We start from the raw sequence: 25,070 nt of genomic DNA on the forward strand, positions 1-25,070 counted from the left end.
TTAGACGCCAACTCACTAGGGCTGATGAGACTTTCAAGATAAGTGAAGTGGTCGACACATTCAACTACTTCACCCCCTATCATTTGTTCAGGTAGTGACGTAAACCAGTCCCGAGGCAACATTTTGCATTTAGAGGGAGACAAACACATCCTAAACATGGTTGTGTGGTTGCTTAAGATTTCTAAAATACTCCGCACTTTATCAGCTTCTACCCACCCAATTTCAAGTCTGAAACTAGCCTGGTTTCCCCTTCGTGAGCCCTAGTTAGGCGTTGGAAGGTTTTTGAGGCTAATATTTCGGACAATATATTAGTCAGATGGATTCCTCTGTGACTGTAGCAAAAGTATTTTTACTCTTTATTACAGACTCGGACGTACATCAATCGAGACCAGTCAGATGTAATTACATTCAGTCTCCATATTCTAGGTAGTATTTCAGTCAATCTAATAATTAAAACTGAACTATAAATCTGAAAGATCACAGGTTGGCTGTACTCCCTCGCTTTAGCTTAGCTATTGCTTCTTCAGTTTTATCAAGATTTATGGGGTCTGTATTAATATCCCATTCAGGTTGTTTGGCGACATTAGGCAACTGAAAAGTAGTTCAAGAGCAGTTGAACTATTCTTCACAGTTTCTCACTTATAGTTTCAATCTTCTGGGTTGAGAGAATTTGTCATTTTTTACGTTTGTTACCTTCTCTCCTCATCGGATTATGAGTTTATCGAAATGAGTTTACTAATCTCTATCAGTACAGTTGACGCCTTATATCAACTGGTAGATATCACTCCTGTTCCCGCAGCTATTCCAACATACATTGGGTTAAACATAACTTCGGTGACTAACTGCTTTTCTAGTTGTTCCTGAAATATACTCTTGATTTTTTCAATCTTTGAGCTAAACTCAAGGTCTTCTTGCTGACTTTTTTGCATCCAGTAAGGAACGAGTGTCCGTACTTGAGCATTATTAGTCTACAAATGTGCTTCAGAATGACCAATAGTCTTCCCTCTAAACTTTCCGACGGCTGAGGACGATAAAGTTTATTTGCACCCATCTTTGAGTCGATTGTGGGGGTCCTCACGTCGGATGATCTGTCTTTAGGCTTAAAGTTGGTGATTGTTAGGGATCAAAGGTTGTCTGATCATCGGTGAATCAAACAGTTGCCGTTGTCTGTTCGTTGAGCTGGGACACTGTATGGTCATTTAAAATCTCTCACTTTGGCTTAGACTACCTACTTGGGCGCTAAAACCTCCTTCTACGATTACATCCAAGTAGTTGCCCTTCTTAGGAAAGCAGAAAGCTTACTTTAAGACTCATCCGAGCTGCAGTTAATGGAAAGTTACCTGAGTATATCCCTAAATTTCCGTGTTCTTACTCAGATTGTGCATAAACGATTGTCCATCGGAATCCAGTCTGTTTTGTTTTTAAACCTAATGCCATACATATCCCAGTGAGGTCATGAGGAACGAAAGTCAAGTCCTCAGATTCAAGGAGGGTAAACCACCCCGGCTCTCTGTACTGAATAAGCGAGGTCAAGCGAATTACAAAACTTAGATCCCCTATTCGTGTTTTGGAGAAACCATATATAGATATCAAGGGATTCTAAAGTCCCATCTAAGAAAACCTGTTGTTCTATTTAACACAAGGCTCAAACATGCCGTTTACAGTACTGTTTCGGGAGACCAAGAGTAACGTTTTGTGAACCAAAGTAGTTAGCATCAGACCAACACCAAACTGGACAATCATTCAAAACCATGAAGTACAAGATAGCCATTCCATTGTAGTTTGGGACCTCATCGTAATGCATACCCAATAACCCGTAAAACATTGAACCTAGTTCCTTCAGATTTTATGAAGAACGTGATGTCAACCTGCTATATGATGTGATCTATATTAGTAGATAAATGCTTTACCACATCTTACTTGATCGACTTCCAGTCGAAATTTGTGAACTTCATTTAAGAACTAGTCATCAAAGGGTAAAAGATTAGAATCTAGATAAACGGTCAGTGAAGATTAATATAATTCGAAAATGGTTTATCATTATGCACTGATATTATCTCGTAAAAATACTCAAAACTACTTGGTATTGAATAGTGACTACTGGTTTCAGATTAAACAGCTGAATAATAATGTGCTCTCTTTTCTGTATATATATTTATATATGTCAGTCAGCTACAACGTAGGACCAGGCATATATATGCATCGGTCGAAGTTGCCATGCAGTGTGGTCTACTTATATCCATATAAGTAGTATATGACGATGATCAGACATAGAATGTATTTTGGCAGAAAGCCGGTAAGGAAAGAACTGAAATGAAGCGCAATTGGTGGGGAAATGCATGAACAATGGAATTAGAGAAGAGGAACTAATATTTACAGAAGGGATAGTGAAGACTGAGACAATTGGTTGCTAATTTGCAAATTAACTGTTCATTGTATGGTTATCAGAATTTAGTGAGATAGTCTGTAATTTTTGCTTACATACCTTCGATTGTCCCCAACCCGTTTTTTGTTCACTACATCCATACCTCGTTAGCACAACAAGATCAACACCGGATTCATAGAAGTAGTTAATTTAGTGGTGTTAATATATAAAAGAAAGGTTGTATACAAAGATATGGTGCAGGAAGATAGATATGAAGCAATTCTAATCTTAAGGTTTAAGGGAAGATAAAGAGTGTATGCATCTGCGACATTGTGATCGATTCTGAGCCATGTCACCTAGAGTCTCAAACCATTGGTTACGATAGTCGCGTGGACCCCAACGAAGTAGTCTGCATCTACCAATATGGCTTAGACTAGAAGTTAGTGAATTCAAGCTCTGATGCCACGTTTTAGTTTGGCCACCCCTAACTCTCTTCCAACCATCTCCAATACTAGTCAGCATAGCGCGTCGTGGTAATCGGTGTTCAGGCATACGTAACACGTGGCCCAACCATCTCAGTCAATGAAGATTTACAACCTCATCAACTGATTTACCATCATTCCTTAATACCCTGTGTCTAACCTCACTAAATATATGAAAAAAGCCTAATATTGACAACTTTGAATTCTAAAAAAAATACAACAGACTTTTGGGTTTTTTCGGTGGAAAAAGTGTTTTATTTCAATGAAAATAAGAGAATGAAACACGAGCGCCTGAAAAAAACAGTTATCAGCTGTTATCAGTAATTCACAGAAAGGAAATCAGAATTATTATTAATACACTTGTTGTATGTTGAATATTAAGACAAAAGAAGATAAAAAAAATAAGTACCGTTTTGATGTATCGTTTCCATGTAATATTATATAATCTATTAAAACAAAATCCAGGAAAAAAATTCTAGATATTAGAGAGATGGAACAGAAAAGACACCAAAGAAAAAAAACGATCAAGATTCAAACAAGAAAATCAATGAATACAATTGAAATAGATATGATGTAATGGTTTTAAATAATAAGATAAACCCTGAGTAGAAAATAATAACTGGATAGATGACGACGACGACGACAACAACAAGATATTACAGTGAATCAATGAAATTAGGGAAAAATTCAAAATAAAAGAATATTCACATATACTGACATAATTTATATGGGAAATAAAACAAAATAGAACAATGTTGAAACATTTGATAATCTTGTGCATATATGTATATATAGAAAGTATGGAAATATGTAGGTAAGACAAAAAGGTAGTGGTATATAATAAAATTAATAATGGTAATAGTAATAATAGTGATAGTACTCGGTATGAGTAATGATTAATTTGGTGCATATGTATATATATATTCCTGTCAATGTGAATTATGAATTGAGTTACCAGTGCGACTGTTGCTAAGCTAATATTGTGCTGAAAAAATACCGAAAAAAAACACAAGAATTGAACGAATCGATAAATACTTTACTGAAAAAACTATGAGATCTTAATCAATAACAGTAAAGTAGTGATATTTAAATCCAATAATTATACACTTTAATTTATGATTATCTATTGAAGACATTGATAAAAACAAGGGAATACGACTGTACACGATAACCAAATACAATTCCCATGTAGCCAGAGCTTTTGATCACATGATTTGGATGAGAACTAGCTGAGTAAGGATACTATGTAATTGTCTTAAACTGAAGTAGAATGAAGAACACAGAGTAGGAACTTGTGAATCAATGGTTGAAAATCACAAAAAAATGGTTGAGATATAAATAAATGAATAGATTAACGATAATAATAACATCCCGAAGGCATATTTGTACATTAAGCTGAAAATTGTTGTTGTTTTGTCTAAACATATAAATATTGGTACAAAGAAGCACCAAATACATATGCGCCACACAAATCTCATTCGATTTGTGTGAGGGCTGTGATAGTGCCCAGGTGCCCAAACCGAAGCAGGTGGTTTTCTTAGAAAGCCACACCCGGAGCCTTCGACCTAAAGCTCTAATCCACAAGGCAGTGGAGCAACGTAAGGAGGTGCAGTCCCATGATAGCCTGTGACCAACCATTGGTTCATACTTCATTCGTTTCCTTAGGACACGAGCCCATGTGACCGTTGGTTTGGAATCAGGGTCTTCCAACTCCCCTGAGGGGATCCTCAATATCTACCAACCCGGTTAAAGTGCTGGACATTCGCTTTTCGTCATCTCAATTTCGTAAACAACATCCTCGCCGCGAGAAGGCAATGAGTAGGACTTTGCTGGCAGTGACTGTATACGCGTGGCCGTGTGGGAGCATTTCTAGAGAGAGGGTGGGTCCTCCCCACTCTCAGCCGTACCAGGGTATTTGGGAGACAGTTACTCATCAATGACGATGGAAAATGTTCCCACAATATCGTGAATTGGTCGAATGAAACTACTGGATGCTGGATCAGTTGTCTAAAGGATAAGATCTTAAGTTCAATATTTGGCAGGGTCGTGAATGCTCACTTTCGAGGATTCACATACACGAACAAAACAACTGTTCAGTGCTTCTTGGTTTTATGTGGTTAATTAAGATCAGTTTGTAATATGAACCATAAAATTTGTGATGTTTGGATAAAAAAAATAACCTATGACCGTTAACTGTGTTATCATGATATATTTTTAAAACAGAAAAAAACATTTGAGATTGTTGATTAGATCAGAGAAAGAAATGTTGATTTGTTTGATATTTGACTGTCCAAATCATGAAAAAAAGGTAAACTTTGAACTAGTGACACAAAGTGTTTTGACCATTGACCATGAAATACGCGTAATAATCTGGTACGATATGCAACCAATAAGTGAGAAGGACAGATAAAAGAAACAAGGTTCATAGTATCGGTGCAATTCGATGCGTAAAGGTAATATGTTTTACATAAATAATAACGATAACATGATCTTTTGGAGCCATGTTATAATATTTACCCTCAGTAGGTAGAGACAATGAGATTTGCATGAAAATTGGATTAGATTTTTAGTAGGCTAGATGCATAATTAGTGTAGGTCAAACGAAAAGATATTGAAAGCATCAGATGAAATAAGATCAGAATATTAAGCTTTCCATTATTTAGGATATATCATCGCTAAAGAATAATTATTAATTACATTAGAAAATAAACACGCGATTAAATTGATCATATACGGTTGCTCTATCTCTTAGAATATACATATTTTTCAAAAGAATAACAGAATAAAAGTATTTTGAATAAACGTACTTTGAAAAATAGTAAACATACTAAATTATGGCTATCAATGAGAATTTCTAGAACAATGTGAATTTTGCCGGAAAGCGAAGATTGTTGAATGAAACTAATCTTCACTGATATAGTGTCATTCTTAGGTAAAACGAAACATTAGAATGTTCTTAAAATAATCTAATCATTTCTATTTACGAAAACTCCAAGAGCTCTGATGTCATGTCAGTGGTCAAGAGTTTAGGCGTTTGCAAGCGAGATCGAAGGTCTTGAGTTCGAGTTCTATGTGAGGGGTCGTGGATGCGCACTGCTTAGGAGTTCCACAGTAGGACAAAATGGTCATTCAGTGCATCCAGATTTCAATGGTGGTTCATGATTTCAATGGAATTCAACAATTGCCACAACTCTGTACTGAATTCACCATGTAAATTTCATATTCTAATGAAACATGATTTCAGTGCTTCTGGAGCCGTTTAAAAATTAATCACACTTATGACTTCAATGATAATCAGTTTAGAAAACCAATTGGCTTCATAATATTATATACATTGGAAAAGATATAAAGATAACACCGAACTCTATTGGACAGAAAATTAAGATTTACACTAAATGATCAATGAGTAACTCTTTATGTTATGTTGTTTAGTTTTTAATGTTGGTCGAATTTGATTGACTTTATTGGTTACAATGTGGTCACTGGCCTATGTGATATGACATTGTATGTACCGTATCCCGATGTTGGATAGTTCAAACTGTAATCAATGTCTTATTCACACTGTGACTAGCCTTTTAAATGACTGAAATATTTACTCAAATGTCGTCACTTATTGTGACATTAGAAAATGTGGGTTTGAATACTATAAGGAGTGCAAGTTTTCCTAATATAGTGAATACTCTTTATTGACGTGCGATAACTAGTACAAAAACAAGACTCAAGCCTTTCTGACAACTGATGACAATTGTGCTTAAATAGACTTACTTGTATCATCTATTATATCTGTAAATGTTGGATTTTCATGTGCTTCTGTCCCACGAAAACCACAAACACGCATAAAGTAATCTTCGATGGAAGCCGGCGTTTTTCCTTTCGTTTCGGGTAGATACAATCCGACAAATATTAATACAACTAACAATGCACATATAAACGGTATAAAAGCATAAATACCAATATAGATCTGTGTAGAAAAAAGGAAAACATAAGAAATTGAATAGATAAGACCAAAACATTGAAAAGCTACTCAGTTTTTATTTCATAAACAAAAGACCGGACATATTAAAATATAAATCAATACATAATCCCATTTTCAAATAAATTAGCAAATACAAAAATACAAATAAACGTAGGATCTGGAGCATATGTGGGTTAGTCCAGATTACCACAGTTTGTATCAGCATCATAAGAGTGTTTAGTATATAAAATCTCTAATCTATCATAACACAAGTTCAATTAATTGTCACTGAAGGTGATGATTTACTGGCATTTGATCTATTTTTTATGTGCTACAGAACAAACAAGTGGACAATTTGGAGTAATATTAGGCACTAGGTACTAGGGATAAAAAGTGGCAAATCACTTAACAAAGGTGTCAGCCATCATCGACTGAAGTTGTTGGAAATATAACCAATCAACATCCTTCGATGTATTATAGTGGCTTTCATAAAAACAGATTGAAAAAAATGAACAAGTCGAATCAAAATATGACGTTAATTTACTAAGTCATAAAATGTCGACATGATCCTTGTAAAGAGAGATAAGGTTTATCAGTTTGGAGTCGATCATACTACCATAATTTGTGGTTGTGACCTCGGTGGATTAGTTCTTGGTCATCTTACAAATATTGAATACTGGTTTACTTACCTTTTATTATTTTAGTCTTTTAATATTGTCATTTTCAATTCTTTGTGTTTTATTGATCTGTTCAAGATGGTAACATATAGTAAGTTACCATCTCCATTATGACTCAATAGACTTCACCGGCCATCGGTAAGAGTAATACAAAGTTACTGCTTAAAATAAGCGACCATTTAGAGGGAATGATCATGGAACACAGAGAATTACTAAACATCCTTATTTCGAACAGACTAATATTTTCAAGCCTAGTACAAAATCACTGGTAACGACACGTTATAAATTCAATTATTTATGATCAAGCTATCATCTTAGTCACCACAAAGGTTGCCTAGATTGATATAAGCTCTTATGGTGTTTTGCTATGCATAAATCAATCACTCTATAGTACCAACATTCAACACAACTATCTAGACGCACATACTATTGGACTATTTTGTGTACCTTATTTTTTAATTATTAGTAGTCAACATGATATATATATATATATATATATATATATATATATATATATTCATAATATTATATTGATATCATTATGCTTATGAACAAAGTTAGGAAAATAACACCTGATAGCAAATAATAATATTATTATTTAATTTCTCAATAGCTATATTAGTTCTAACACCTATTTGTTTCATGGTTTTAAATCATGAACTAATATTTGCTAGACCACCAGTGAAAACCAGGAAGCAGTGGACAGATGGTTCGTCCTAGTATGGAACTCCTCGAAAGTATGCATCCACAACTTCACCACAAGGAACCAAACTCAGAAGCTTCAGTCTTGCATCTAACGCATTACATATTTAGCTTCAACCAATTAGCGATATTGAGCGATTATCCTGTATTGCTTATGGTAGATAACTGTCTCACACCCGTAATGATTAAACTCCACTGGTTACGGTTTCCCACTAGAACTCTAGGAGTTGTATCTTAAAGTGAGTTATTATTATCAGCATAGGGTCATGCATGCGCACCGCTGAGTCCCATACTAGGATGAAATAGTTGTCTAGTATTTTCTGGTAGTCTAGCAAAGATTAGTTTATGATCTAAAAACTAAGAAAAGTCTGCAATCTGCACAAAACTCTAAACTTATTTATTTGTCTAAATGAAAAAATCATTACATTATATTAACAGGTGATAATTAAAGTGTTTGTGAATGAATAATGAAATTTACAATGTTAGCTACCTTTACTCTTATTATATGTGTGTGTTCTTTGTTGTTTTGAGAAGATATAAAAAAGGTATGTATAGATACTTTGAACTATAAGACAGTTGATCAATATCATTAATTAAAACAAAACAGCAGAAATATGCTGAAAAAATATTAAATTAACTACTGAATTCTGATCATATTTTCCCCGTCATTGTTGATGGCAATACCGTTTTTTTTGTTTACAGGATTCTTTTTTCATAATTTAATTAGGAATAAAGGTTATTCTGTTACATAACAATGTAATATTAGTTGCGTGTTATGTTGGACGACAATAATAATAATAATAATAAGCCAAGAAATATTTAATAAGGCCTTGAGAGTTTTCAATACAAAATTAAATTTTCCATAGCAAAGAGTACCAATCCAAGTTAATAAAAAAAGTGAACTTCACAGTCGTTTTTAAGAAAAAAATTAATTATAATTGAAAGCGTGAGTCAATTGACTCACGCTTTCAACTATAATAAATACTAAATCTCCACAAAACCCCTTCTATAATTAATATAATCATATGCTCACTAGTGACTTCGAGAAGTATATCTAGGAGCTCTAGTGAGAAGCAGTGACCAGTGGAGTTCAAAACCACGTCTGTTGTGAGATAGGAACTCACTGAAGACAATCGGTGAATGGTTGCTCAACTTCGTGGATCAGTTGAAGTTAGACATTAACACCGTTGGATGCCAGCTCAGTGGTCTATCGGTTAAGGGCTTCGGCTCAAGACTGGCAGGTCCTGGGTTCGAATCTCGCGAGAGCGGGTTCGTGGATGCGCACTGCTGAGGAGTCCCATAATAGGACGAAACGGCCGTCCAGTGTTTCCAGGTTTTCCATGGTGGTCTAGCTTCAATTGACTCACGCTTTCAACTATAATAAATACTAAATCTCCACAAAACCCCTTCCATAAAAAAAAATTAATGTTAAAATTTGGTCTTGTAATTAAGAAGTATACTTTAATGAAAGGCTTACTAAATTCATTGAAGCAATGAAGAAATTTTCACAGGAACTTTTAACATTATTCCATAAAACAGAGTGAAGTGTAGCAATATTGATCAGTTTGTAACCTTAATTTCTAACCCAGATTAATTATCAGGTAACTAATAAGTTGCACATACTTATTTAATATTAATACTTAAAGGACTACTGAGAACTACAGGATACTGAGATACTGCTTTGTGAAAGTTTGTAATTCATTAGCAGTGTATATTAACGATTTTACATGAGCTAGAACCTGGGACATGCTGGTCTTTCAGAGAGTGTGATACTTTTAAACATCTCTGAATCCAGTGGTCCGCATTTCCAACTTTAATCGGTTTGTGATAGGGTTCTGGTTATATTATTGTGTTGTGTTGTAGTTACAGATAGTTGAAAAGTTTGGAATTAGAAGCAAATAGCTGTTGGTTTTCAGTGGTTCTTTAACTGATGTTCATCTGTAGCAAAAACTTGATATTTCATAGTGTGATTTCCTATGTTTGTAATCCAATGTTTTAGTGAAAAGTTAAAAAAAGCATTGTTTAGACGATTTTCGTAAGGTCTGACAGTGGTACCTAGTGTAAAAAGTATCACTTGGATGTGTGAATTTATTAATTAGGCATATTATTCGATAAATATGAACCAGAAAGCTAAATATACTATACAAACACTAACTAATTCAGTTGTTACCTAAATTTCATAAGGCAATAATCGAATGAGCGCTGAAAACTAAACACAAAACAGTTATTTAAACTAGTTTGATGCTTTCAACTCACTGAAACCATCTATAATAAGCATAAAGTAAATTGACATACAGAGGCAACCTCGTTAGGTTTGTAACAATGAAACATTATTTCATGATCGCTGTTAATCGACGTCATCTAACTAGTTAGAATTTATCTTAGCTTTCTTTAATATAGTGACCACCTATCAAAACTTCTTAATTAACTGCCTCTACGGGTAAATAGAAAAATGAGACTCAATACGCAAATGAGACGTTAAGCACATCTCTATTGTAGAGGCTAAAAGTTGTACCAGGTCATCCAAACTTTCTTAAGTGAAAAGCAAGGTTTTGAATCTGTGATCTAACATATTTCCGAAGAAGTAAACCAATCCTTGGGAATAACAAACTTTACTAAAACTTGGCTGATGAATTTGAATGCTGTTAATTTCACGAAAATCAAAATCTCTCTATAAGTAGGTCATACAGTGTAAGGACATGTGAACCAATTGCGTAGAACTATTTTCACAACGAACAATAGTACGGAAGTTAGCCCAATTGGTCATCAAATATCCAGAAAAAAGTTATGATAATTTAAAAGTACGCAAAAAAATAATCAGTTGTTATACAGGCTCCAGTAAGTAACATCGACTGAACTTTACTATTAATTGCAAAACTGTTACAACCGGACTAAACGAAATAATAGAACGCAATAGCACGATAGACAAAGTTCTAGCGTTTAGCAAAATCTGATTGAGCGATAGGTTATCAGTCTAGATCAATGGATCGATATGAATTTTCTCTTTGATAAGATATATTTAAATTCTAATCATAACAGTAAAATTGTACAAGACGAGAACTAAAACTAGTCCGTTGTTTGAATAAGAATTATGTCACAAGTTTAGATAAGGATTATGACATTAAAAAGCCAAAAGTATTCTGATCAACAAAAACAACAATGCAAGCACATTTGGGAAGGTTTTTTCTCTTTCTAAATGCAAAACGATTCTTCAGAATTGATCTTTTTAACATTTGAACTAATGATTGGGAGTGAAGTAGTTTAGTGTGTCAGTCATTCCACTTATCTTGGGAGTCTCATCAGTCCTAATGGGTTGGTGTCTGGCGAAATCTTATAACAAATTCAGAAATCCCCGTTTGCGTTTGACAAATTGAGTTAATTGTGGGGTAGGGAGTGTCTATAAGCTAACCGAAAGATAAGTATACTGCCCAGCAGTTGTCTGTATCCTACTTTATGGCTATAAAACATGATTTATGAAAGTAGGAGATATGCGTGTCGAAGCATATATTAAAGTTATTGAACCCAGAAAGATGGTTCACAAATTAATTGTATACTAAACATATCGTTCAACCATCTTAATAACGCTGACTGTAGAATTTTTGAACTACATATTTATACGAATATTCGTCAAGGTTATTTGTTAATTTTTAAGTATGATTATTTCCCTGAAGCTGAGACCAGACTGGTGGGCGGAACATCCGAGTTATTTTGACTTCAACCTCTGAAACTTTTACAATTATAGTTTCTACTTTCAATGTCTTTCATTAACTCAACACCTAAATATTATGCAACTATTAGTTCGAATTTCGACGAAAGTTCTTATAAACCACATATATCAATGTGTGTAAGCACACATTGATATAGGCCCCTAAATGCCCTGGTACGGCCGAGAGTGGGGAGAGTCCGCTCTCCCTCTCGAAATGCTCTCACATGGCCACGCGAATATATAGCCTCTGCCAGGGAAGTTCTACTCACTGCCTTCTCGTGACGGGGGTGTTGTTTACGAAATTGAGAGGACGAAAAGCGAATGTCCGGCGCTTTAACCGGGTCGGTGGACATGGAAAGTTCACCTAGGGGAGTTGGAAAACCCTGATTCCAAATCAATGGTGCACATGGGCTCCAGGATCCTGAAGGAACAAATGGCGTATGAACCAATTATTTAATCACCGGCTACCATGGGACTGCATCTCCTCATGATGCTCCACTGCCCTGTGGGTCAGACCTTTAGGTCGAAGGCTCCGGGTGTGACCTCCTAAGGAAACCACCTGCTTCGATCTGGGCACCTTGGCAGTATCACGGCCCACACACAAATCAAGTAACTTGTGTGGCACATATATATCTGGTGCCCCTTGGTTCCAATATTTATGTGTCCAAATAAATAATAAATGACATTGATATATATATATATATATATATATATATATATATATATATATATATATTTCAACATACTTGCAATGTGTTCTTATACTAGGACGAACATGCTGCTGCATCCAGGTTTCCAATAGTGATCTAACATTGATTGGTTCATGATCTCAATGAAACTCAATGATCCGCACAACCCCATACTCATATATGATCAAGTTTGTGTGCATTTTCACTTGGTTTCCCAATACAACTTCTCATTCATTCTTAGCCTTTTCACACAACTACCAGGTTAGGTTCCCATATGGAGAAAGTGCATGATAGTATCGGGATTGGACAACCGTTGAACATAACATTTTAATGTACTTTGAAAAAGACTTATAATGCTACAAGTTTTCAGTTAACTTTATTTACATACCCAGTGTGGTTATGAAATCACAACTGTCTATCTGATAATTTTTATCAATTCTTATTTCAAACCTTATTCTGTTTGTAAATCCATGATGTAGGATTTTGTTTATTTATTTAAACACAAATATTGGTACAAGGAAGCACCAGATAAATATGCGCCTCACAAATCTCATTTGATTTGTGTGAGGGCTGTGATACTGCCAAGGTGCCCAGATCGAAGCAGGTGGTTTCCTTAGGAGGTCACACCCGGAGCCTTTGACCTGAAGGTCTATTCCACAAGGCAGTGGAGCATCATGAGGAGATGCAGTCCCATGGTAGCCGGTGATTAAATAATTGGTTCATACGCCATTTGTTCCTTCAGGATCCTGGAGCCCATGTGCACCATTGATTTGGAATCAGGGTTTTCCAACTCCCCTAGGTGAACTTTCCATGTCCACCGACCCGGTTAAAGCGCCGGACATTCGCTTTTCGTCCTCTCAATTTCGTAAACAACACCCCCGTCACGAGAAGGTGGACTGTTCATATATAAATAATATTCTAAAGAATATGTACTTTTTATATCGCAATGAGCATTTCGAGAGGGAGAGCGGACTCTCCCCACTCTCGGCCGTACCAGGGCATTTGGGGGCCTTTACTTTATGTGGTACATTACTTTACACTTATATAATACTACTTTTATGCTTTAAGCAAACAATGAATAAAATTGAAATAATGAAAAAAAATCTACAACTGATGAACATAGAAAAAGATTACGTCTACAAAGTGCTATAATTACTCATAAATAACAACATAAATTAGACTGATTCAACTTACAACTAACTGAGGGAATATTAACGCTACAATTGCATTGCATAACCAGTTAGTTGCTGCAGCAATAGAGACAGCAGCATCACGATTTTCTTGCGTAAACAATTCAGAAACCAAAAACCATGGGATAGAACCTAAAATAAAGTTTTTTTTCGAAAGAATCTTTGAATAAATTCAAAAGGGATAATAGTTTTTAAAGTTAACTTTATTTAAAATATTGTTAAGTGTTTTTAAACATTATCAATCGGTAAAAGATAATAGTTTAACTATAAAATCAAAAGTATGTATGAAACTAAGTTTCATAACTAGTACAATTTTATAACAGTGGGGATATATGTTTACTTGCTTACTTACGCTTGTTACTTTTCGTGGAGGAGCAAAGGCCGCCCACCAGGAGAACATATGTACAACTCATTAATATATGTCCTCCTACATCTAGTTTGAATTTGAGTCAATAATGAAAACGAACTTTACTGATAAGTGGAAACAACAAGATTTTACGATTCGGCCCACAAGATTCTTAACAACATTGCTTCTTTATTCTGTCAACTGAAAACATACAGAAAGCTGACAATTTCACATTGTGTAATGAATTGCGAATGTCAGTATTAATTTTTCATAGAGAATAATAAGAATTTGTCAAATGCTTGCACAAATAAAATGATCGAGTCTCGATTGTTATCGTCTCTCGTCACTGGCCAATACATTTTCTCCTTTAGTCTCCTTAGGAGTATAGATAGTTCTATGATACCAGTATTTAGAGAGTATTGATTCTCTATGCAAACTTTCAGTACAACGACAATCTGTTTTGAACACTATTCGTTTTCTTCATCATCATCTCTTATTATTACCAACGAATTTTCATACACTTAATTCAACATTTGCATATTCATTTAGCAATAACAATGTAAGCCTACTAAATCGGTATTTTAATCTCCTGAAACTAAGCTAGTCAATGCACAACGAAACTCTCAAGGTCTACGCTGTAGAATGGATGAAAGAAGTCTTCAGGGGCTTAATAATATCATGGATGAATTCTGTGTTTGTGATGTACTTACACAAGACTCGAGTTTGGTCGCTCAACTGACCTTAAATGCAAAGTAATTTGGTTCTGCACAAGCAGTATTCCTCATTTTACAGATTGGGCACTCAGTTTTTATTGAACTGTAAGTGTTGAGACAGCAACATTCCTTTCAACTGAATCGGAGTTGTGTTTTGCTGTGACACAAAAAGATAGCGATAAACATCCATCCTGTTTTTAAGTATAGATCGATGTACTTATGGGCTACTCTAGTGTTTTATGTAAATGGATTCAAAAACTTAGTTTCAGCGACTACTCCTGGGAAATCTATGCCCAAAATAATTTGAGTATGACAAAAGCTACCGTCTCTACGAAACAACTTCATGTACTCTTACGCTTAGGAGTCTATAGTTCAGGGGACTTTTAGCTGAATTATACCGATCCAAGCATATCAAATTGATTCCAGATGATCGCTGGCTGTAGTTATGAAGACTGAAAAATACAACAATGTACGAAGACTACAGGTTTAGACAATAGTTACTTCCGATGTTATCAAAAGGGAAGGAAATTGAAAGGTTGAATGACATCAGCATCTGTTTAGAGACTTTCTAGAAAAAATTTAGTGGCCATCCAGAAATCAAGAGAATATTTCAATAATAAACTGTAACATTATATGAAAAACAATGTAGCAGTTTAAAAATAGGGTTTAAATCCTGATAGCATTTTTATCATGTTTTACGGTTATCAAATTTGCTACCAAATTTCGAAAAATTAATACTGTGTAAAAAAATGAGGCAAATTGATGTAGCTATTTATTCTGAGATGCCTGAACATCATTCAATGTAATATTGAGTAGTTCAATTCGCGAACTGTTATTATCAACTACTTTTACTTATGGCAAATACTAGTCTACCAAGAACTAAACAAGCATGATATTGGCTATTACTTAGCGAAGCATAAGTGAAAATATTGTAGTCCTATTGCATGTGGGTCACCACTCAAAAATTTCAGCAACAGCATATTAGACTGTGGATCTGAGTGACGGGGGTTTGAACTCCATAAGAAGCATCAGTACCCTCAAGATTACAGTTACACCTTGCTAACTAGCGCAAAAACTAGGCCACAGTTTCCTACCGATTACCTCAACTTACTTAAAATGTATTTGCTTTACTAGTAATTGATAAATAAAGTAAAGAAAATTGTGCAAATACGTAAAATGTACGCTCAATTTCAACATAAATACCATCTGCTTCAACGTTAAGTAATACAATAATTGAAAAGTTGCTTCTTCAACAGTAGTATACACAGTAATCCTACTGTCACCATAGATGGGAAAATTATGAAGAAATCAAAATATCTGCCTACTGACTTACCTAAACTCACTGAAAATCCAAATAAAAACGTATACGTCAGTACAATAGATAGAATTGTAAGTTTATTGATTTCAGTCACTTGTTTAATAATCAAAGTTAAGGTGAATAGTAAGAGGCTAAAAAGGCAAACTGATGTTCCAAACATTAATAAAGGACGTCTGCCTTTCCGATCGATAACAAATATGGATGCGAATGCACCGATTAGAATTGTAACTCCAGTTCCAAGATTTGCATAGCTTGCAACTTGTTTTGTTAACCCATTCGATATGAATAAACTTACAAAGTAGTAAAGAATCTAAAATAAGAAATAATAACATTTCAGCAGTGCTGTGAATAAAACACGTGATATAACTCGACGAAAAGAAGAAAGCCAAGAGGACAGATGAACATTCATTATACGACAAAAATAGATCGGAAACTACATCCCAATACATTGATTTTTATGGGCTTTATTTACATTGACTAATAATTAGATTTTGAATAAGCTTAACTGAATAGCATTTGTCCACTTTTTAATAACTGAACATAATTTCTAAATTACCGTAAGTTTTAAGTTCTAAAACTAACATGTATAGCTGACTAACAGTTATATGTCTGAACCTTAGTAACAGAAAGAAAAATATATCATTTTTATTAAACAATTTGTAAAGTCAATGTAAGAAATGAGTATTTCAAATGTGATACAATATAAAATCTATCCACTTATTTCTTTGTTGAACATAAATATTCAGGGATAACAGTGGGTGCAATTTGAAATTTGATCAGTCAAAACAACTTGGGACCTGGTACAAAGGTTTATTAGCCTAAACTGCTATACCAATTCAGCACACCAAAATGAAATTAACGAGGAATCGAAATAATAGTCATGTTTAAGACTGTGAAAAAGATCAAGGAGAACATGCTTAGAAAATAAATAAAATCGAGGAAAAAAAGTACGATATAATACTGAAGCTCAAAATCTAGGAAAAGATAAATAATTAGTATACCTACAGCAATGCAAACGAGTTTGAGCCATTTATTCACTAAGGTCTGCAATAATTGATCATGATCATCATGAAGATTTCGGCTTGAGGGTCAGAATCTCATTGTATGGCCTAGTCCAACAGTTAAAGCCTCCATGGACTGACGTGACGTTTCGGTTTGGCTAGTCCTCAGCTCTCTTTCAACATACTTAAAGATTAGAAAACTAGCAGATTTTTACTGACTGGAAACAGTCAAAAGGTTGGAGTTGATGTTTTCATCTAAAGATTAGGAATTTAGACTATACCACTATGCTATAAAGCATCAATTATTATTATTACTATTATTGCTATTACCATTATTTAAGCACATAAACATTGATAAAAGGTAGAACCAAAATATAATGGTCCTAGGTACTTTTCGTAACTGCACAGAAGTGAAAGAGGTTAGTAAAATTTAGAAAATTACCAAAAAGCAACAACGGATAATCTTTGAATTATTTTCTTGTTATGATAAAGCTAGTGGATATGACAACAAATAACTCAGGGGATATATGGGTTGTTGGGAAAAGCGACATTTCGAAATCAAAGTTACCCACTCCATTTATACCGGAAAACTGTTGGCCAATATGTGGTACCAAAGCTACAATCAGTCCCCACCGCAAGTATGGAATACGCAGTAGGTCACAAACATTTGATTTGTGTGTAGATGACTGTTCCGTCTCCAATTTTAGTAGTTCTAATTCAGCATGTACATCACAATCTTGCCCTCGAAGGTAAACTAATGCTATATATGTAAAGTGAATTATAAAATATATGATACATTACCATTTTCTGACCTTCGACGATCACCTTTAATAATGTATAAGTAAGTAGGACTTTCAGGACAAGTGAACAGGAGTAGAATATGTATGACGCTGGAAACGGTACATAAAGCTTTCAAAATATGAGCATTTTTACTATCATACCAAGTAGATATGGCCATAATTCCGTTGTCCCCATCACTTCAGGCAGACTAAGTACTTGTGACAACAATATAGCGGAAACAATCACAAACTGATTGAAAGTTCCCGCAGCTCCGCGGAAATTAACTGGAGCTATTTCCGACAGAAACATAGGCCCAACGACCGTATGAGCACCTTTTGAGATATTTCATAAATGATAGAATTACCACAAGCGATCCCAATTGTAAATCTCCCAATAATAATCATTTCGAAAGATTGTGCCATTTTCGAAAACATCATTAGGAGTGATCCAATTACTGTTGGGATAGACAGCAGGAATAGTGATTTTTTTCTGACAGTAAACTAGAATAAAGACAACTTACCGGCCCAACTTGTTAGCCAAAACGCCACCAATCAAGCCTCCAAAAAACCCCCCAAGAAGGAAGGACGTAACACAGAGTGACCATAACAAGTCGATGAAACGTTCATCACATGTGACTGACCTAGCAGCTAGAGTAGTATTTATGAAGCTTTTAATCAGCTGAATACAGTTTCTTTGTTTATTATCAGTCAGTAACTTACATCAGCAGGTGCATTTATCACTCCAGTGTGATATCCAAAAGGAAACGAACTCCCCAAAGTTATGATACAATATGGCAAGAAGAACTTCAGTTGTCTCATTGATTGTGTTTTACTCAAAATATATAAAGCTGAAAAGCGATTAACAAACTGGTGAAAAGTTGTAGGTAACTGTGATCCAATCAGAGGTAAAACGATAAAGCGTAAATTCCGTATGGGACTGGGAATACTATAGACGTAAGTGGAAATCTGATGATTCCATGCTTTGGCGTAATATCATAGTTATTAAAAAAGGGTGAAACAGATCCTCACAACAAATGGCACATGTAAGATATTTGTTTTCACTAGTTCTAAGTAAGCAATAGTTTGTTGATGATTTGATTGAAACATTTTAAGTGGGGAAACTTAGAAGTAGGGTCATCAGTAACATCATTTGATGGAAAATTGTTAGAAACCACGTTTTCCCTAGCTTTATTTGAGCACATTAGAGATAACACCAGATATGACTTACGAAGCTGCTTGTCTCTCTTGGATCTAATCTTCACACATGGTAATGTCAGAAAAATAACTTTCTCCCCACCTCTAGAGAGGAGTGATCATGTAATCATCTTATTCTTCCCACTAGATCGGGACATTTGAGAGGACATAGAAGATGAGTAGAAAAGCCAAGAACGAACAAAATACCAGTGGAATACAAGCTTTCACACCGAGTCATCAATTCTTGGGACCTGTTGCTGGAAGCAGTAGTGTCCGCACCTCTAATTGACTTATTCAAGAGAAGACTAGACACTCGCAGAAGCATACTAGGAAAGGAACAACATAGGCCTTCTATCCCTACCGCACAGATCTGAATATGTTTATTCCAAAGAACTCGATGGATTGATCATTCGTGAATATGTATATTAACGGACCTCAGAACCTCCAAAAGTAATATCGTAGGTGTGCCGACTGGAAATTGTAGGTGTTGACCAGGAAGTTCTAAATAGGATTAAAGTTCCGGAATGTGAACAACTGTTAATAGTTTTTGAATTCGAAGACTGTTCCAAAAGCAAACACATTTGCGGTCCAATGGCTTATAGCTTCAGTTAAAACGTACCGAATACATTATAATATAAGAAATTTACTACTACGTACAACTATAATGATGAACATATAGTATGAAGTCCTACATACAAGTTTACATATGTTTACTGAGGGCTAGAGTACGCAACTAGGGCCGAAACAACTCGGCCCAGAATTTAAAAACAAATAGTTATGCCATTAGTAACATTTCTTTTTTCAGATATACAGAAGTATATGTTTGTACATCATGTAGTACATCAACAGCACTAAACGGTTTGATAAATCAAACACACCACATCATAACGCGAAGATAGGGACTCTGAACAGTGTGATTGGTCGGTTTGAATAGTTTGTCAGACTTTGTCTGACTCTATTGGTTCATTCGTATACGACCTACAGCTACGGAACTGCCGATATGTAACATAACTAACATTTTGCTAGAATAAGGGTTAACATAATCTGGAATGAATTTAGTACCTTAAGTCTTTGTTCATGAGATAGTTGTGTTTAACATCCGACTTCTCAAACTGGCTGATATGGAAGTGACCATTTCATTTCAATTTCAACAGAAGTGTATTGTCTGACTTTTTCAACCACTTTACCGTTTCTTTGGAATTTCAGTGCTGTATATAAGAGTGTGTAACAGCATTTGATGCTGACCTCATTAGTTTTGATGGGCACGCACTAGCCAAAGGCGCTCGGTCTCACATTTGCACCAGAACACGAATGAGTAATCTGTGCTGCCCAACCCTTACAACTACTAGCCAGCTTAGACAGAACGCCTTTCGACATATCGGCAGCCTTCGAAATATATCTTTGAGCCTCTTCATTTCTGACTTTCGATCCGACTGGGTTGGCATACTTCTATTATATAGGTGTTACGTGCAAGGGCATTGTCAAACTTCTAATGCCAGTAGCACCTTTAATGATGGGTCTGACGTGATCTGGTACACCGAACGATAAACTGTGAGTCTGTTCCGTGTTGTAATATTATGTGTCATATTTTAATTTTCATTTTTATATTTTCGGTTGTATTTTTTCTCGCTCATTTGTACATCATATTTCTTTCATGATGAAACATGATGGAACCTTAGCTGTTTAAGATTAGGACCCTTTCAACCCATGCCATCCTGGACCGATAACATTGAAGTCTGGTTGTGCTACACAGAAGCTAAATTCCACGGGCACGGCATGACAGAGCACGTGCGTAATTATTCTCAGTGGAGAAGGCACTACCGCACGATTTTAACAGGTACATCATACCTAGTATGTTTACTAGTGGTGTTTCGGGAACCTACATCATATTAACGAGAGCTATTCTTTAACGTGGAAACCTAACCTACCCTCAAAAGTAAAGCCAGCATGGCTCAGTAACAGAAATTTACCTACGTCTGCGGGAGGTCATCGGCCAAAGAAATAACCAGATATGTACAGCTGATTTTATTCTAATTTCCAAATAACTCCGCAGACGAGCTGACTGTACCTGCCGACTGGGTTCTGACGATCAACTGACCCCCAGGACCGATGTTGATCCAGTCAACAGAAACTCGAAAACAGCACAAAATGAAGTTACAGAATTCTGTAAAACCGTCTTTCCCTATCTTAATGTTCATCATAATTGAAAGCACAGCGAAACTCCGCAAGCAAGAATGTCAAGAAAAAGAAACTAGCTCAAAAAAGCGAAGGACAGATAATCATGAATAGTGACGGTATCGCAATAAATATGGTACGTCTTCTAGAAATCGCAGGAAACTCTGCAGTTCACCAGCCTCCAAACCATCCAACACGAAAACCCTTTCAGGAAACGACAACCTTAACGGGCGAACACAGTCTTCTGTTATACATCACTGTTTTGATAATGAAAGTTTTCTATCTTATCGACACCAGCACAGAAGCTAATGTTCTTCCTGTAAATCCCAATAATCGTCTTTATGAACGGGTGTTCAACTTACAGGTGGCAAATGGAAAACCGATTACCACATACAGTAAGCACTATGTTCATCTGTTGACGCAAACCCATTCACTGGAATTTCGTGATTGCAGATATCTCTCTGCCAAGTGTTGGTATAAATCTGCTACAACACCATAATCTACTCATCGACACATGCGAATGAAGGTTGGTAGACGGAAATATCAAATTACTTGTTTTTGAAATTTCATTTTCCGGTTGTAGGTTATCTCTAGCCACTATTAAACACGCAATCGATCCATTCTGTTAGCGGACACCTTTAACACCTTTAACAATACCCCGAACTGTATCAAACGCGACTAAAAATGCTGTGTGTAACCAACAATGTTACACGTAACATCACGACTACGGAACCACTTGTGTTTTCGAAAGCGCGCCAACTGGCTCCCTAGAAGCTAAGGTTTGTCAGAAGCGAATTTGAGCGCATGACAGACTTGAGAATTACTCAGTCATCGAATAGCTCATAGGCACCTCATTCGCACCTAGTCGCTGAAAAGGACGGTAACGATTGGTGTCCAACTGGTAATTATCGGCAACTGAATACGAAAAACACTATTGACCGTTACCCGTTGCAGCACACACATGATTTGATAGCCACCTCAAAAGGAACATCCCCAGCATCTCGACGTCATTTTCTGGCGAATATAAAAACACAACATTACCGTAAGCATTCAGAAATGTCAGGTTGGAATGGACTTCCTAGATTTTCTGGTGTATACCATAGGCGCTCAAGGCACTCGTTCTCTTCAAAGCAAAGTGTAGATCCAGAACCGACCGCAGTCAAGCAATTACGTATCTTGAACAGTCTGGTAAGTTTCGATCGATGATCTATGCTGAATCGCATTTCCCTCATTATACTCTTAACAGACCGAATTCATGAAAGTCGCAACTCATCAATCTGGAGGACAGGGCGAAAAAAGCATTCTCAACAGTCAGGGCAATTTGTGGAGTTATGGTCTAGTTCGATATGAGTACATTTGTCGTTGCTAACATGATGATAGACCTAATCTCAAAATTGTAGATTTGTCATTATGTGACTACCTAATCTATAAGATCTTACATGGAAGTCACATCATAGTCTATACTGACTTGTCCTACCGTGACAATCAACAATGTGACGCCTAACACATCTGAAGGACACATTTGAGCTAAGAAGAGAGTGATATATTTGATACAAAAAGCTAGATTCTATAAAGAGTAGCCACGCCTGCATGACCGAGCCATGCTGTGTTCACCATTTTTAACGTCCTCTTCGTGTTGAATGTTGAGTGTGAATTTTTTCAGTTATCTTATGTTCAGCTTCGAGGAGCACATGGTTAGGAATTAAGATCAATACAGATAATTGTGGTGTTTGAATGAACCGACGAATTCTTTGTATTGATGGCTGTTTTGATTTTGATTCCCAAGTGCAATACATTCGTTCGTGCTCATTGAATACTTCTTGATTGAATTTCTTTTTTTCTGGGATTACTAGTTTATACTTTAATTCAAATATTTTTAAATAACACAATAATTTATAATAATAAGGAAACAAATAAGTCTTTTAGTCGTATTTTATAACCATTCACCAGTGTTTGTCGACATCCTCTTTAAGCAGTCGAAAGGATAGCTTATTGTGACATGTATGTTTAGTGATTTCGTAACGACAAAATAAAGTCCACATTTTTCTTTATTTGTAACACTTTATGTGTGATCATATTCATATCCAATATCTTTTGTTTTTTCTGTGCTAATGGTAAAGAAACCGATATAGTTCTTTGGTTGCACACACTACCGCCATATTCCAAAATAAACTCTATCTCCGCCGTCTGTCCTTTTGCTTTATGGGCCACAGCTTGTTAACTGAAAATTGTGATGATGATGTAACATCCTTGTAGGCCTTTCTACACTGCGTTGAAGTTTTGTACCCAGATTATTATTAAATAACACCATTGGATTTAGTTTCTCTCATGATGCCGTTGGTACTAGCACATGCACAGGGACATTCGTTAATCAGTTGAACTCATTTAGGGTTGTTATCTCAGAATCAATTTACAAGTAACATTATTTTTATAACAGCTTTACTCATTTTGTTATTTAAGAAACCATTTGTATTGTAGTTGTAATTTGTTACTGTTTTGCTTTACCCATAAACAGGAACTACAGTTTTTAGTGTTATTTCTTTTTGGTATATCGTTGATAACTGTATCGTGAGTAGGCTCTGTGACTGGGATCCACCACAAGCATTTTAATTTCATGACATGCACGATCCTACTTATATATGAGTCCAGTGCTAATAGTTTGTGTTCTCAAATCTAGCTAATTTGTTATATAGTGTAACCGTCATTTACCGCCATTTTATGTAATGACACCTACCCATAAACAAACCATAAAGTTCACAGAATTAAATACGTACAACTGAGTGGATTGATATTATAAGAACAACAGATCTCTGTTGTTGGTACAACAATCAGCATAAGTTGTGGTTGCTCCCTTTAGCACTTCATGTCTCATTTCTTCACAAAAATAGAAGAATACAACACCTTTTCTGCGATTGACGACTCAGATTTATGGAAATTGCGACTCATTACATATATATTTAACTAATTTGGACTCACAAGGGAAGAATCTTTTAATGATGTATGCAAACTGGTCCATTGACCGAAAATCTATCGAATAATATTATTCTGACCATGTAGCAGTAAGAGTTGAAGCCTGGCGTTGAGAAGTTTCCATCTTATCAACCAACAACTTAAAGCAATGACTTCTAATTCAACCCCGTGCTATCAAATTCTATAAAGAATTCGACATGAAATGAATAACGATAATAATGATTGTCTGTTGAGATAAGTTTATTTCAACTGTCCTATGGTACCTGAGTAAGAATGGTGGATGACGACGATATTAATTACATATATACATACATACTACTCACCTACCCATTTATTTATTTATTTACGCCTGTTGCCACCCGTGGAGGAGCATAAACCGTCCCCCAGGGATTCTCCATAGAACTCAGTCCTGAGCTATCCTTTCCAGTAGTTGTACATGTCATTCATTCTTTTAATGCTTGTCTCCAGTTGCCAAACCGATGTGTTCCTTGGTCTTACTCTTTCCGTCTCCAATTGAGCAGTCCAAGTTACGACTTGTTTCGTGATGCAGTTTCGTGATTTCCGTAATGTATATCCTATCCATTTCCAACTTCTTTTCCTAGTTCCTTTGCAGATGGAAGCTGATTTGTTTTCTGACATAGTGGGTTGTTGCTGATGGTATCCAGATGACGGATATTAAGTATCTTCTGTACACAACTGTTTATAAATACTTGAACTTCCCAGTCCATCTTCTATAGATTTTCCTGTAAAGATGACGCGTATGAGTATTCGGAATCACAACGCCTGCTGTTATTAAGATGTTTGAACT

General features: G+C 35.7%; 1 protein-coding gene and 1 non-coding gene across 2 annotated transcripts; one reads left to right on the top strand and one right to left on the bottom strand.

Annotated features, from left to right (window-relative positions):
* Positions 1–3,075: 3,075 nt before the first annotated feature.
* On the bottom strand, positions 3,076–20,011 carry Smp_046790 (putative glucose transport protein). Its single transcript, XM_018796025.1, has 11 exons — positions 19,996–20,011; positions 18,644–18,771; positions 18,445–18,602; positions 18,289–18,413; positions 18,086–18,256; positions 17,946–18,053; positions 17,717–17,904; positions 16,159–16,453; positions 13,771–13,898; positions 6,613–6,808; positions 3,076–3,832 (listed from the first exon to the last, which is right to left on the bottom strand). The coding sequence occupies exons 2-11, from the start codon at positions 18,740–18,742 to the stop codon at positions 3,822–3,824; spliced, it is 1,479 nt and encodes a 492-aa protein (XP_018650279.1). The 5' UTR covers positions 18,743–18,771; positions 19,996–20,011; the 3' UTR covers positions 3,076–3,821.
* Positions 9,378–9,449, top strand: Smp_tRNA_01833_Pseudo_CAA.1.1. Its single transcript has one exon. It is a non-coding gene (tRNA).
* Positions 20,012–25,070: the final 5,059 nt, after the last annotated feature.

Source organism: Schistosoma mansoni, chromosome 2 (genome assembly GCF_000237925.1).
Source record: "Schistosoma mansoni strain Puerto Rico chromosome 2, complete genome".
Classification (NCBI taxonomy): Eukaryota; Metazoa; Platyhelminthes; class Trematoda; order Strigeidida; family Schistosomatidae; genus Schistosoma; species Schistosoma mansoni.

Excerpts from the sequence above, each read along its gene's own strand:
- Smp_046790 (XM_018796025.1), bottom strand. The coding sequence starts at position 18,742 with ATGAGACAACTGAAGTTCTTCTTGCCATATTGTATCATAACTTTGGGG. Across the intron at positions 18,054-18,085 it reads ATTATGGCCATATCTACTTG|CTTTATGTACCGTTTCCAGC; the intron begins GTATGATAGTAA and ends ATATTTTGAAAG. Across the intron at positions 13,899-16,158 it reads TGGATTTTCAGTGAGTTTAG|GTTCTATCCCATGGTTTTTG; the intron begins GTAAGTCAGTAG and ends ACTTTATTTTAG.